The sequence below is a fragment of the Grammomys surdaster genome, unplaced genomic scaffold, assembly GCF_004785775.1.
Source record: "Grammomys surdaster isolate TR1022 unplaced genomic scaffold, NIH_TR_1.0 126271, whole genome shotgun sequence".
Classification (NCBI taxonomy): Eukaryota; Metazoa; Chordata; class Mammalia; order Rodentia; family Muridae; genus Grammomys; species Grammomys surdaster.
The window spans coordinates 5,386,777-5,403,118 of NW_021621071.1; the positions used below are offsets into that span (position 1 = coordinate 5,386,777).

Sequence of the window (16,342 nt, forward strand, 5' to 3'; positions counted from 1 at the left end):
ATGGGTTACTGCACCTAGCTTAGACCAGTGGTCTTCAAACTTGGCTGACAAGCTGACAGAGCTAAAAGACATTTTGGCATTTCCTTCCTTCCTCACCCTCCACCCCAAGATTCTGATTTATTGGCTTATTGTGTGGTACGAGCTTTGAGACTGTTGTATTAGTTCCTCTTAGCACATGTGGTGAGACGTCAGACCAGGGCATTTAATCCACAGTTCTCCATATTTGTTTGGAGTTTTGATGCATCACAGTGTTATTTTCCAGCTCCTTGGAGCATGCCGAGTGCTTTAGTATCTTAGACACAGAGCACCTTCATTTATTTTTTTTTCCTAAATGCGCATTTCTGTTTCTTTGTTGCATGTGTAAATGAGTCTTCCTTTGTGTCTCTGTTACACGTGCGCGCACACACACACACACACACACACACACACAGAGAGAGAGGCAGAGGCAGAGACAGAGAAAGAAACAGACACATACACACAGAGACAGAAAAAAAACCAGACACATACATACACACACATACACACACACAGAGACAGAGACAGAGAGACAGAGAAAGATATAGATAGATAGGTAGGTAGATAGATATGTAGATAGATAGATAGATAGATAGATAGATAGATAGATAGATATTTTGACTGGTGCCTAGCCATCCCAAGAATGACCCAGTGCCCCACAAATGAAGCACTTCCCTAACAGAGGGGTTGCTTGGGTCCTAGCTCAGCAGCCCCCTCTCAGCTGTTACTCTTGACCATCAGCACACCTCAGAATTCCTTTCACTGTTTAAGTCTGTCACCATTTCCTCTGGCTGTCACTTTCTTCTTACCCCTCCTCCTGGGGAACTTTCTTTAGTCAGGTAGCTCTTTTTCTAGTTCGTCCCTTGGAATGGATTAGATTCTGCTATCTTCTGTTCTCCTTTGCTCTGGTGACAATGTAAGCTGTTTGCAGAAGTTAGGCAGACACAATCCCTTTCTCTAGCTAGTGCTTCTGGCTACCAAGTAACAAAGGCGTGGCTGAAAGTTCTTTTGCTTCGCTTTTGAAATGATAAAAATGAACCTTCCTGCATAAGTGTCTTCTGCCACTCGGAAGCTAAGATCTCCTTTTCTGTGTAGGAACATAGAAGCTTTCCTGCCCTCAGTTTAGACCTGCTGGATGAATTTTCCTGGCTTGGATGGACAGAATTGTCTCTGTTGCAGAGGAACCAGGATTCTGCCGAGCATCCATTCATTAACACACGTGTGGGTGAATCTGCAATACCCGGCCCTCAGCTCACGCTCTGAGGTAAAACACTCACAGAGCTGTCAACTCTCCTGGAGACTTTTTGCAACACCTGTACACCTACGTGTAAATAGAAAACGTCATTCAAAACACAGAGCCTTTTATTTGTTTGATACAATGGATAAGAGATGAAAGGATATTTTCTTTTCTAACAGATGCCGGCGATATCCAATTCATTTGAAGTTGCCTTTTCTTGCTTCTTTTCCTTGCCTCTCTTTACCTACTGGGGACTCCACTATCTCTCCTTTTTAAAGATTATAATTAATGAAAATTGCATTTGTATAAAAAAGTTTCAGGTCAAATGGCTTAAGTATTTTAGGGAGTAAAAAGAAGAGGCGATGGAGTGTGATCACTGTAGTGTCCGAAACAAAAAAAATAGCATCTGGTATCTAAGGTGGCGGTTCTCAGCCTTCCTGGTACTGCGACCCTTTAATACAGTGCCTCGAGTTGTGGTGACCCCAAATCATAGTTATTTCGTTGCCACGTCATAACTGTGATTTTATTACTCTTATGACTTGTAAAATAAATCCATGCAGAACGTTTGTGAGGGCTGCGATCCACAGGTTGAGAAACACCGATGTAATGGCTGCTTCGGTGTGAGATGCTACACCAAGGGCTTTGTGTGAACGCTTTTTTGCCAGTCTTCACAACAACTCCATAAGGGAGCTGTTGTGACGTCCAGGCTTCAGAAGAAAGACTGAGATACAATGTAACCTGCCAAAGAACCTGTTTGCCAGCCCTGCAAAAGGTTTCATCAGACCTTGTATCAGCAAGTCCATTCTTTGTTTTACATTTATTTTGTGGCAAAGGGAAAAAAGGCACCTTATACCTTAAGTCTAGACCAAGTCTTGTATAGGGTTTATGGCAGTGGTTCTCAACCTGTGGATCAAGACTCCCAGGGTCAACTGACCCTTTTCTTTTACAGGGGTCACCTAAGCCCATCAGAAAAACACGGATATTTACATTACAACTCATAACTAGCGAAATTACAGTTAAGTAGCAACAAAAATAATTTTATGGTTGGGGGTTCACCACCACACAAGGAACCATATTAAGATGTGTCCCATTAGGAAGGTTGGGAACCAATGGCTTAGGGGAACAGGGCTTGACTTCCCAAGAGAAAGCAGTACCCTTTCTCTGCAGTGTCCCCAAATCGTGCCCTCTTGAGGTGGCCCAGGCACCGACATGTGGGAGCGAGGAGATGCTTTTCAAATGCAGTTTCTAATACTGTGTAGGTATGAAGAGGTCAAGAGAACAGGGGGCACCTGCTGCTGGACAAAAGGTACCTCACAGTTACCAAGAGGAGTGAGTACCACAGCCTGTATCTGGCCACCCAGCCAAGCATCAAGGTTGGCAAAAGGCAGAGAGAGGAGCAAAGAAGGATGGACCACAGGAACCTCCGTTTGTAGCTCCCATTGACAAGGCCTGGTGCAATGGCTTGGCGCTGATGGACTTGAGTAATGTCATTGGTTTATGGGCCAAAAATTGAGAAGACCTGACAGAGACGCAAGGTCCACGCTGAGGGGGGAAAGATAACAGGTGACAAGAAACATCTGGTCAAGCCAAGGTTACAAGCATACTGAGAATCCTCACAAACATATTTAACTATTGCAAATGCAACGTTTTGGATACATGCGTTCTTTAGACTAAATCCGAGTAACTTTCTTTTATTTTTATTTTGCCGTACAGGTCTTTTTTTTTTTTTTAAACACAGCATTGGGATATTTTTGTTGCTTCTACAGTCAACTGAAATCCGATGATGTTAAAATTCAGTCATCCACTTAGATCCAGACACATATCATAGGAGATGAGCAATATGACCCTCGGCTTCTGGCCCAGGGGACTGAGGGTTCAGATTTCATTTGATAATTCGAGCAAAGGGGTCAAGAAAAGGCACACTGGTGTGAGGTTTTCAGTGGACCTGGGTTCTGGGTCCATCTTTGCCAGCTGTCTACTGTGGGGGACATGCTTTGCTTCTTCTGAATATAGATCTTGTTGTATGTAAAATGACATTGCTGGCTTTCTATGTCCTTCCTGTTTTAAGTTCCAGGGGTCAATATGGCTTTTGCCTCATCAAAATCCTCTACAGATCATCACAGTGACTTAAATCCAGTTCCCTTGGTGGAGAAGGTAACGTTCTAATGACCACACTGTAACTCTGGGCTACATGATTTGACCTCGGGTACACAGCTTTGTAAGCCTTATAATTTGCAGATCAAATATTTTCTTCAGAACTTTAACTTTTTTTTAATTTAAAAGTTAAAAGAATTGAAATTTTAAAAAAAAATTAAAAATGCAAACACGTATTGATTGATTGATTAGGGGAGGGGCTGTGCAGTATGTCTGTAGAGTCAGTTCTCTCCTTCCACTGTATGAGTCCTAGGGATGAAAGGTGGTCAGGCTTCGTGGCAAGCATTATTACTAGCTTAGCTGTCTTGCTACCCGCCCTTCTTAGTTTTTAATAGAAGTTTTCATAAGTATAGTTAGCTGTTACTTTGAGCTCTTCATTGGTTTTTTTAAAAAATAATTACCATAAATCTACCAATGTGAGCTGCTCCTTCCCAATATTTTTGTCCTGAGCTATTTCTACAACTAATGCAAACAAAGCTTCAAATTCCTATGTAATAGTCATTGGGGACCAGACGGTATCCACCTACCACTTCTCACAGTGGTAAGACCCCAGGGAAGCGGATGTTTTGCTAGAAGGCCAGCAGCTGTACTTGGAAGGGGGATTGCTGCTGGTTAATCATATTGCTAAAACTTTTGAGTTCTCCAAAGGAAGATACGCTTACATCCTGGGAGAATCGGGCTTAACTAGGATTTCCTTCTGCTATCTGAGCTTGAAAGAACGTGAACTTTTCCCTGTGTTCTGTTGCACAGAGCCCCAGAGAATGACAGCTGCTCGCACAAGGGTGGTGGAAGATGTAAGGTCGCTCTAGAGAGAATAAGGCATGAAGTGTCACCAAGGTAGAATCATAGGGCCCCATTGTTGATATTCTAATCCTAAGGACTTTTCTCTCTGCCTATGTAATCTGAAGGCCAGTGGTGGAGAACAGATGACACAGGTAAGGATGGCGTGGTCTTCTTGTCCTTGTTTGTCATCATCCATAAGTAAGGGGTGGAGAAGGATAAAGGGGTGTACTGCCCAAGGACAGTTGTCTGGTAGAATCCGCTCACTCAGAGAATCCCAGGTCTGTCAGTTTTCATAGCCTATTTCCTCAGCCAAGCCATTTCTCCTCTGTTGCCATCTTTTACACAGCTTTATTCTGAAGGGCACTTGACAGTCTAACAACTGTAGAGAAGGCCTGTTGCCAACTGTAGGCGTGTTGGCTCAGGAACCCCTAATGTCAGGGAATATGAAGAGAAAATGAAGATTTCTTGTCTCAGACTCTACTAGACAGTTGCAAGTTTATGCTAAAAGTTAATCAAACCCCGTGAAGTGGATGTTTCTATGATGTCCTATATATAAAGGATGACTAACAAATACAGTTCTTTCGACAAAAACCTTCCATTTGGCTTTTGTAATATTTCAAGTATTCTTTATGACCTCTGTATAGAAACAGGACAGTTATTTTTTTTGTGTGTGTGTGTCCACAGAGTTAAAGATCAATTGATTACATAACAGAATTCTTCCAAGCAAATGCCTCATAAGAAAATTTATTACCTAAAAATTTCAGGCACCATGTGGTTGTGTTTTGTGTGCTGAACCAATAAACTCATTAAAATAACACCGAGTGAACCCAAAGACGGCACAATAAAAGTCTTAACACAGCCCACATTAACCGACCAACTTTAAAATAATATCTTTGTTATGGACTAAGGTTAAAAATCCAGCAAATTCCTTATATTTTTTCCACTTGAGATCATGAGTGGTTTTCTACTTTCCTGAGAAATACACTTTTGGGGCTTTTTGATCAAAGCAAATAGGCAACCCTGCCCTGTTTAGCCAAGGTTTTGGGAAGAGAAGAAAGGAGACAAACGTATGTACAGTTTTTTAATGTAAAAATTCTTAAGAGCCTCTGCTCAGTGTAAACTTTAGAAAGATACATTACCAATGCTACTCACCACAAGTGTGAGCGAGTGTGAGTGAGTGTGTGTGTGTGTGCGCGCGTGTGTGCTGGGAGGGAGAGATGGAAGCGGGTGTGGGGGGGGAAACAAAGGAATTTGGCTGCAAAATTGAGTAATGGTTTGCAACACTTGGCTTCCAGTTGTGAAAGATGAGCAGCAGAGGGGGAAAGGCTGGGCTAACAAGGATCCACTTGAGGGAAGGTTAATCTTGGCTGGCAGGCTGAAGAGAAGGTCAGCTCAGAGCACGCCTTCTCAGCTGGAGCGGGGCTCCCTTTGCCAGGCCGACTGTGTTCTGCATTTCAGCTTCTGAATTGAACTGCAGGTTCCTTCAGACAGACAGCACCTCCGTCTCTCCTCTAAAAGGGTCGCCCCGTCACTGCCATGTCCTGTCAAGGACCCTATGTATCATTTCTGCCAAGCAAGTAGCACAAAGGGAAGGACTGCTTATTGGTACGTTAGGGGGTGTGTAGTGTGCACATGAGATCAATTTCCTCATGGCTGCTGATGGACCAAGATTTCTTCTGAAGGGAAGAGGGATAAAGCAGGCGCAAATAAGAGGTGAGATACTTGGAAATTAGTGATTGCTATATCTTTTTAAATAAGCAATGTTAAGTTAATTACAGATTTAAGGCATAAGAGAAGCATTCTTAGAGACCCTAGATGTACCCTAAAATCTCCAAACAGAAATTTGATGGGGGTGCTTTTATACCGAATGTAATTTATACTGAGGTTTTTTTTTTCCACTTAATTTTTCCCATGTTGACGTTATAACCACAAATTATTCATGTATGTCAGGTTTGCAAAAGCAAATGAATTGAAAGCCCAAGGAAGCTAAACATGAACTTCAGGAAAGGTTTTAGGACTTAAGGAGGAGATTTTCTCTGATCTACCAGGATTCTGCTGGGCTCCAAGACCACATCACACTGATCTCGCTAAACTGCATAATCACACTTCTGTAGTCTGTGTTAGAGAAATAGCTCTCTGTTGTGAATCAGCATGGAAACCCATCATGGCTCCTTTGTGACCCCCACCCCCACTCCTCTTACTTATTTTGAGGATAAAAACACTCACCTGTTAACGAAGGTCTCTAACGCTCACCAGATGAATAATTTCAATGAACACAGCTACTTTACCCAACACATAGATGCAGCCACAGAAACAAGGAAACAAACACGTCAATCTTGCCTGCAAGCTCACCCACCAATTTATCAGTCTTTACCAGTCTCCAACTACTGCAGCTTACTCTGACTAGGAAGCAAGAAAAAGCTTTCTGAAGTAGTGAGGAAATGGACATGTACCACTTCAGTTTATGACAGTGGCCCTAAACTATACACCAGAATGCTCATTTTAGGGAAAATGAAAAATTGCACCTGCTCGGGAAGTCCTTGAAGGGACACTTCTGATACGAGAGTTTCATTTATTATCTTCCTGGAAAGAAAAGTGTGCAGAGTCATCACGGGTCAAAACTAGACATGAAGAACTGGTTTTCTTGGATTTATTGAGAAAATGGCCTTGAATAAACTTACAGACCTTCATGTCATGAATAGTATTTATATCATAAGGCGGTTATGGGATATTTAAGTCAGAGATTCATCAATGTGTCTAGCACTCAGGAGGATAGGGTAAATTTCAATTATTTTTATTAAAGCAGTAAAGTAATCTGGATATGATAATTCTCTTATGTGTTAAAATAAATAATTTGTTACATCCTGTAAGCTGTCTTTAATTTAATTATATTTCAAATGGGACCGGGCAATCATCACACATACTTTTATTCTACTCTCTATTTTCTTCCTTTTTTTTTTGTCATGGGGATTCCAGCAGCGAATGCAGCCAATTATGTTAAGTTCAACATCGCAAATATTTGTTGAACATCGATTAAAAGCCAAGCATTGATGTGAGCCTTAGATATGAAGTAGAAAACTTCCTCCCCTTCAAGAGCTTGCAGCCAAATAAAGAGTCTATACTGAAGAGGAGAAGTCATGAAATCACATCCTGGAGTGTTCCCATTTGCTTAAGGGGTATACATTCGCCATCCTGGGTTGATTCCTTTGTGTATACTCACAGTATGTCTCAGTGTCTTCCATTCTAGGTACACAGTTTTGAGGACAGAATACATAGAGCATGAAGAAGTACTCCTACAGAGGAAGCATGTTTTAAACAGTCCCTCCACTGGTATTAACAGCATTGAGAGTCTACAGTGAGCTCAGTAGGTAATGCTATTCCATTTCATAAGTCAAACAACTCTTGTTCTTCATCTACTTTCAAATAAGGCTCAACCAATGTGACAGAAACATTAACTGGGAGAGATGGGAGAAACTACGTTTCAAGAAAGGACCCACTTCCTACTAGTAGCTTATGGATAACAAAATTAACTGAACTACGAAGCGTTTAGTAACAAGTTGTATATCATAACTTGTGGACTCCCTTTCCCTCGATACTGAGTTTCCCAGGTGAAATGGGGGCATCCCATTAGAGCAAACAATGTTAAAGAAAATAGTGACTTGAAGCTGATAGAGGTGGGACCGACAGAGTGGCGTGGGGAGTGGAACTCACAGGCAGATGTACGAAGTTAAACGGCAACGGTGCGAGATAAGCAGCTTGTTTTGTGCCGTCTGAAATTCATCAGTGAGGCTTTAGCCCTTGTCTGAGTCATCTCCCCGCTACAAAACAGGGCCCTACACGGGAAACATTGTCGTGGGTGTGAGAAAATTGAATATTGGAAAGAATTTGCCTCCTTGTGAAGACCTCAATTTATCAGAAATATCAACTAGAGGGAAGAGAAGATGTTTACATGGAAATGTGACATTTGGCTCTATCCTGCATTTGTACAAGTACGTGAACAAAATAAAACGTAACATAATTGCTCAAATAGAATTTACTACAGCCTTTTGTTTATGTCCTATCGCATGTGAGTTAGGCTTACTGGAAGCATAGTTACATGTATTGTTAAAATTGCTTAAGTACTTCAATTTGGTAGAATATGAACATTCACTATTTATTACTAAGATATTATTAATAGTTGTTAACAATTATTTAGTAATAAAAATAGAATATTTTATTAAGATAATATAAATTAGGTATCAGTTTGAAAACTACCAATAGTATGTAACATATTTAACTTTGCTGGCTTTATGGAATTGCTTACTCAATGTTATTTTTATGCCTTAGGCAGTTCTATGCTTTGGAAATTAAAAAGCAACCGATTAGCTTAAATAAAAAACTGAGTTATGTGAAGTTCTATACAAATTTTGTGTTTCTCAACTTCCTTAGGCTTATTCAAGTGTGACTGCTACCATTGAGATCTTATTTCTTCATTCATCTCCTAGCATTTATGATGGTTGCATCCTCAGTTCCCCTTTAGTTAGAAGAAAATGTAGACAGAACGAGAAAAGAATCCAAAGACCATGTTGTTCTATGTACACATTCACAGACTCTGTACATACACATTGGGCATAATATATAATCTGTAACATATTTGTTCCAAATTTATGTTATTAAATTGTCTGAATCATAACTCATCATTTATAAATTATTTCAACTAATTTAGCCAATCAGCATCAATAGTTGCTCCCATAACATAATCTCTACTGGACTCCCAACCCCCCAATCCTGAGGAAGACAGAACTTCATTCCAATGCAGAGAAGTTATGCATATTCTCCTTTAAACAAAATATAAATAATGCACATGCCAAAACAAACAGCACACATTCTGCAATTGGTCTAAATTGTAGGACACACCTACCAAGCCTTTGGCACCATTTCTAAAGGACAAACATTTTCTTTTGCTTAAAATGCTTGTCTCTGTCTGACGAGAACCAGAAATGTCTGATTTTTGAAGAAGGTTCTAGAACTTTTTAACAAAAACTTAACTTTGAATCTGCATCTTAAGTGTTTAAAATGTGTAAACGTCCGGAGTCATACATGATATAGCTGAGATTTTCTGATTCATTCTTAATAACACCGATTTTTATTAATCATGTATAGAATTAAGCTTTGCTTCAAAATACCATATGGGAAAACAACCAAATCACATAAATATAAAGGTCCTTTTGATTCACTGTGTCCCTACAGCCTATGATTGCAAGGGGTTGCAATGTTCCTGCTGCTAAGCATCTACAAGGAAAAGCTTAGTTCTCATTAAAAGTAAAATAGCTATTTTCCATGGATTTCCATATAGTGGACTATATGGGAAAGCAAGTAACTATATTAGGCTACCTGGGTACCACGCTAACTAGATGATGGAAACATAAACTAGCATGCAAAAGTCTACTTTTACGACCCTGTTTGAAAATGGCCTCATTGGATGGACTAAAATAACTCAGCTTAAGATTAGGTGCCAGACCCACTTTGCCTCTGACCGCTCACACAATGGTTGTCCACTTTCTTCTTTAACTTCTGTGTGTGCCTTATTTCCTGCAGCGCGAACCTTACTGGACCGTAAGCAACGGGAGTGGGTGAGGTAGGGAGAGAAGAGGGAGGAGAGAAAGAGCTGAAGGAGAAATTTCCAGTTTTCGAGGATGTTCAGTGGTCCAGCTATAAGTTACTGGGGAAGAATGCAGGCTTCATGTGACTGTAGAGGCTGCCTTTGGGTTTACGTTCTCTGGGAAGAGAGGTTATAAAACAATGCATACTGTTCATGCCTCGTATGAAGAGGGACAGGAAACCTTTACCTCTGATGCTTATTAGCCAGCTATCAGATTGTGGCTAATCTACCTGGCAAGTGTTTACAGCTGGAACTTGGTATATAATCTGTTTGTAAAACAAAACAAAAAACCAAAATAAAATACTTGTCCTTTTACTTCAGAGGGGTTGGGAGATACCGTTTTGACTAAATGGAGGCGATACCCTACTGCAAACAGCAAATGACAAGTTTTCGAGGCCATTCGCCTGTGTATCTTGGTGCACTCAATCACTACTATGCACCAGGGTGGTGAAATCATAATTTTTAATGCTCCATTCAAATGTTTCAAAAAAAATGTACTTCTTAAAACAAGAAAAAAAAATCAAGAAACCACATGATTATTTACGCAAATATGAGTAAATAAAAAGGCCCCGTTTTCAGTGGTTCTCAACCAGTGGGTCGCGACCCCACTGGCAAACCTCTGTCTCCAAAAGAATTTGCACTACGATTCCTAACAGTGGCAAAATTGCAGTTATGAAGTGGCAGCAAAAATCATTTTGTGGTGGTGGTGGGGTCACCACAACATGATGAACTGTATTAAAGGGGCGCAGCGTTAGGAAGGTTGAGAACCACTGGGTTTAGGGATTGACATCCGACCCCAGAAATATTCAGGTAATACTAGGGGGAACCAAAAGAGGGCATCGTTTACTCCTAAGTCTGCAGAGAAGCCCCTTGAGTTGTCAAACACAAAACCCAACTCTTCAGCCCAGGGGAAAGGGCATGCCACCATGGCTCCTGGCATTTTGTACCCAGAAGAAGAAGAAGAAAAAATCAGGAATCACTGTTCGGAATGTCAGGCAGGTTCTTCACAGGACAGCTTGCTATATTCGGTCCTCACCTCTCCAGAACTGTGAGCCCTGAGAGGAGCCCACCAGTGTTCACAGACACTCCGAGTTTAATGTTACAGAAGGCACAGAGAGCCCTTTTCCTTAGACACGGTGCAGAATGTTATCAAATAGCATGCGAATACGACAATGCCCTTCCTAATTGAATCTTAACTTCCAGAGGTTGTCTATAGCGAGGGACAGAGAGCAGTGGCAGTAACTTCTGAGAAGGCAGGATGCAATTAGATACATCTGAGGTATATGGGAAATCACGTAAAAAAAAAAAAGAATTTTAGGCTTTTAGTAACATAAGCCCAACAAATGTTCATTCCTTCACGTGGGAGGAAAAGAAAAGTAAACCCGACACTTCGTCAACTTGTTTGCATATTTTGTAATATGTTATATGATATCCTTGCAATGTGTATGAGGGGCTGCTCATTGCACTTGTCTATAGTCAAATTTCCGCAGGGTTGGGGGCGGGGTGGGGGGAGAATAGCGTAGTCCCTAAAAGAGAAATCATCAAGCTGATCTCAGAAACAAACTGGAGAACACATTATCCCTCGAATTACTGAGGTTAGCGGTTAAACTAGGGAGACTGGGGGAAAGGGAAGCGTGCTGAAGTCTGTGGTAAGACAGCTGTTCGAAAGGAAATGTAAATTCTGAGAGAATGCTTCTTTCACAGAGCAGAAATCCATCCCTAAAAAAATTATCACAGCATGTAATGAGTTCAACTGAAGAGAAACCTGGTGGTGAAAAATTATGTTCTATCCAGGTAAACAAAAGTAACTTGAATAGTTTCACGGAACACGGAGGTGTCCAACACGGAAACCCAGGAGTCTGGTCTCTTTCTTGAGTCGCAATATCAAAACAGGTTGCATGATATTTTCTGTTGCTCATTGTCTCCAGAGAAAAACACTCACTGCCTAGCAGGGCAACATTGTGTAAGCCTGGTGTTTCTTCCCTCAAAACTCCTTAACCAGAGGGGAAAAAAAAGAACTCACAATCATTTCAGCCAACCCCTGCCAAGGTACATCAGAGAAAGCCGAAACTGGGAACACAGGGTTTGGGATGGGCTCGGCGAAATGTCTTGATTAAAAAAAAAAAATTAAAAAATTAAAGACCACAAATTTCACCTCATAGGAGATCGGGTTACTCCAAGGTGGCCTCGACCCTAGTCTCTGGGCCCCAAGGAACCGAGCTTCAGATTAGAAGGAGAGTTGGGAGGAGTACTTATCTCGGTCCCACAGAGATGAGTCGCTTCTGAGTCACCTCATCTACCCTACCACCTGTCACCCTCCTGGCTGGGCTGGCTTCTCAGAGACCACATTATAAAGGAACCGCAGCCTCGTTTCCACGGTCGGGGATTTGGACACGGTAGCAGGGGCAGAAAAGCTGGGACGATTCCCAGGGGCTGATAGAATGCTCCAGGTCCCCCTTTGGATGTCTGCGGCGCCCCTGTTTACCCGCCCGGCTGCCTTCAGCCCACTTCCCTTTGCAGCCGCGGGGGAGGAGATGGTTAAAGATTACAATGTGGCCCGCGGCACTTCAAAGGGCGGTTCGGCCAGCCAAAGGTAAAGATAACGTTCTGGCAGCTCTAATCGGGGTTTGTGGTTGCCACATTTTAATCACTTTGTTTAAAAAAAGAAAAGAGAAGAAAAAAAGAAGAAGAAGAAAAGAGATTTCACCACACTCCAGAGCTAGGGGTGGGGCTGGGGTGGGGTGGGGGGGGGGATGCAGAGCAGAACCCCCGGGGGCTAGAAGAAGTTGTGTTTCTCTTGCAGGGAAAGTTTTTCAGCCCCGCGTCGCAGAGGTCGCGCCTGTGAGCAGTAGGGCAGCCTGCCCTTGGGTTCCAGGTTCCTGAGCACAAACCCCCACTCGGCACACAAGTGCGCACACTAGGAGGGACTGGTCCTGCGACCTGCCAGGCGCTGCACTGGAAAGCAGCCTGCGCACTAGCTCGGTGCCCGGTGCGCTTCAAGCTGCTTCTCCCAGGGTACAGAAAGCCAGGCGCTGCTCTGTCAGAGACACGTGCCTTTCTCTGGAGGCCGAAACAGGTCTCGTCAGGATGCCCTTGGCAAACTCGCCTGCCCCCTCCAGAGCAGGCGTGCGCCCGGGAGCCCCAGACTAGGTTTCCCACCTACCCCACAACACCCCCTTTAGTCTGGTACCCGCAGCGAGGCGGGGGTCACTTACAGGTAGGAGGTGAAGACGCTGAGGTTGGAGGGCAGCTCCGAGAGCCCCAGGTCGGAGCAGTCCACCCTGAGCAGCATCCTGCCATCCAGCTCACAGTGACAGTGTGATGGGCAGCCCCGCGGCATCGCGTCCGGTCCTGGTGGGCTGCCGGCGGCCACCAGCTGCAGCAGCGCCAGCAACGAGAGGAGCATGCGGACGCGGGAGGTGTCCATGGTGCCCGAGGCTGGGAGCGGCGAGCCGGAATCCTGTAGAGGGCAGCTCCGGGGACTGATGCAGAACCGAGGCGCTCCGGGCTCTTCTCCGCCGGCTTCTGTAGCTCAGCAGGCGTCTGCAATCCCAGTGGGCGTCTGCCGGGTCGTAGCTCCGTGGGGACGGCGCAGAGAACCGTGGTCCCGCCGGCCTCGGGAGCCCTCTCTCTGGAGTCGCCGCAGTGGCGGTGAGCGTTGTTGCTGCTGCAGGCGGTCTGAGCTGTGTGCAGCAGCATCTCCGCTCGCACGCTCCTTTTTTAAAGCACTCCAGCCAAATTGCGCGCCCAGTGACGTCAGCGCAGCCCTGCTTTCCAGGCACCCCCGAGCCCGGCCTCGCTTTCCCTCCTCCCTCCCACCATCCGTCTCTCTGCCCTGGACCCGGCTGCGCGGCTGCTGGCAGCCTGAGGTCTTGGCGAGTGCTGAGCGCTTCCAAGGGGTGGGTTCCAGCACCCAGGGTCCCGGGCTCGGCAGGGGACCCCCACCTGCACCCACCCTCTACAGTTCCTGGGTACCCGCGACTGAGATGTGAGAGCTAAGGGGGGCCTGCTTCAAAACAACCTAAGGGGATAGAGACTGAAAGATAGATAACACAGGCTTTCTCTCGTTCATCTCAGATAGCCTAGGGGATGCATGCAGTGCTTTTAAAAAGGACCAAAATCTAATCGGAAAGATTGGCATCACAGAACGAGAGCAGAAGTCCCCCGGGAAGATGGGTGGCCTTTTTGATCCTTCCATCAGGGCGCTGTCTGGCTCCCTCTTGCTCTATTATCAAAGCCTCAAAGAAATCGCTAAACAAATAAAACTAGTAAGCCGGTACTCCAGGGTTCTCCCAATTCATCCTGGTCCAGGGAGGCAAACTGACTTCAAAAAGGCGGCGGCCTCCGGGTAGGGGTGATATTCTCACGCTGTTCACTTTGTGGAGGGGGTCTTAAAACCAAGAGCGACCCCCCACTCAGGTGAGCCTCATGGGCCTCCCTCGGACACCTCGGAAGAATACTAATGAAAGAAGGAAGAAGTTCTTACATACCAACTGGGAATCTGCTGGGGAAAAGGAGAAGAACCTGAAGATTCAGTTCTCTCTCTCTCTCTCTCTCTCTCTCTCCCCCCACCTTCTCTCCCCCCCCACCTTTTTTTTTTGAAACTAGACCTCCATAAGGTAAAAATCGACCACACCTGAGTGAACAGCTGGCCAATCCTACGTTGCCAACTCTCAACAACGCCGTTTTCCCTCTGGACCACAGGAAGGCAGGGAACCCTTTGGCTTTAAAGTCCACCAAGATTCTTAGCCTGTCCAGTGGAATTTATCTTAGAAACCGAATTTTATAAGTAGGAAGACTTTTCTTTGTGTGGTATGTTTATCTCCTTTTAGCTCGAGGAGTGGTTCCTAAACTTGCCTGTTCACTCACCTGATCTGTATGTATGTGAATATATGCATGTTTATGAATTCATATTGCTTTATTTGAACCTATAGTCTGAACATGGACTTTTATTGGGTGAGGTCTGTTATCAGTAAGTTTGTGTCTGGATAAGTGTTGGGGGCCAGACAGACACACACACACACACACACACACACACACAACACGAGTCATGGTCTTTCTCATCTTACTAGTTTATCAAGGAAAGAAATCATGGCCTAGGATCTGGGAAGAGTAGTACCATTGAGAACCATGCCATGAGTTAGTCTTGGTTTCTGGAAAACCAATATATTCCCCCACTGTGTCCTCTCCCCTCACCTCCTCTTTCATCCACAATACACCCACTGCTCCTGTCTTCTGCCTCTGCTCACAGGGTTTTTTGTCTTTCTCAGCCATTCCCTCCAAACAACTTCCTTTGATGTCAGTGTTACCCAAAGGAGCATAGCATTGTCGTGGAACGGATCAGGCAGAACCGTACGTGAATCTAGATTCTGCCAGTTTCAAGTTGCTTGATCCCAGGCCCAAAATGAGCCAACTCTCACTTACCTTCCTGGTAAAGCGGTGCAGGTATTATTTATCTTGGTTGTTCTACATGTTACAGTGTCTGGAACTTGGCCCATACCAAATTTACAAGCCGTCAGTGCTTTTCCTCTTTTATGATGGGGGGGGGGCGTTGAAGCTTGTTAACACACGCAGGTGGGGCAGAAAGGTTTCTGATTTGATAAAATGGGGCAGACAGATATATCAAATAAAGCCGGGGGTGAGGTGGGGGAAACTGATATCAATTACACCTTCTTTCCTTTCTTTCCCCCCCTCACCCTCCTTCTCTTCCTCCCTCCCAATTTCCCTCTCTCCCTTTTGCATATTCAACATTTACTTTCCTTTAGTAAGACTACCCCATAATTCTCCTTTTGGAGCTGCCTCCCAAACTTTGAGTTGGTCAGCCTTATAGCTGACCCCAGGAGAATGGCCTGGGTCTGTTTGGAAGATTGTTATGGATCCTGGGGTCAGAGAATTCTCTCTCTGACTTCACAAGCTCTAGGACTATCAGGGAAGGTTCAGCTTCTGCCTTATAGAGAAATCTCATCGGTAATAAATGGATCCTTAGAAGTAAATTCCTAAGTTCACCTTCTAAACACCTGAATCTAAGTCTTTCTGCTCCCGCCCCCAAGTGCATGAACACATAGTTTTGTTAGTTGCTTGACCCAGTGAGTGAGAATCCATCCATGACCCATTTACAACCCAGCTCAGTAGAAACCTTGACAGCATAGGACTTCAGAGGGCCTGATGGTTCTTCAAGCTCTTGAAGACCCTGTAAAAGAGATCACGTGTCTTGACAAAGAGAATGCTACAGCCGGTGTGGAATTTTTTTCTTGAATAGAGATGTATGTTAACTGCTTAAGCTTCACCAAAAGATAAAAGCACAGTAAAACAAAATGTCTCACACCCAAAAGGAAAGTTTCAATAAGACTTGGGAAAATGATCTCTGTTTTCTAGAAAATACCATCTGATTTATGAGTGTTTCAAATTGACTGGTAATGAGGACCAACACTGACTGGGCCTTAATAGTGACAGTCACATACGAGGCTGTGGGATTCAGGGCTGTTGCCATTTTCATTTGACATTTAAGGATG

The 16,342-nt window shown here is 44.0% G+C and overlaps 1 protein-coding gene across 3 annotated transcripts in view; it reads right to left on the reverse strand.

The window, feature by feature from the left end:
- Lgr5 (leucine rich repeat containing G protein-coupled receptor 5) overlaps positions 1-13,257 on the reverse strand; it is a 122,059-nt gene extending 108,802 nt beyond the window's left edge. For all 3 annotated transcript variants that reach the window (XM_028759089.1, XM_028759091.1, XM_028759090.1), the window contains exon 1: positions 13,046-13,257. In XM_028759089.1, the coding sequence (XP_028614922.1) occupies positions 13,046-13,257 (212 nt within the window). The remainder of the gene's footprint in view (positions 1-13,045) is intronic.
- Positions 13,258-16,342: the final 3,085 nt, after the last annotated feature.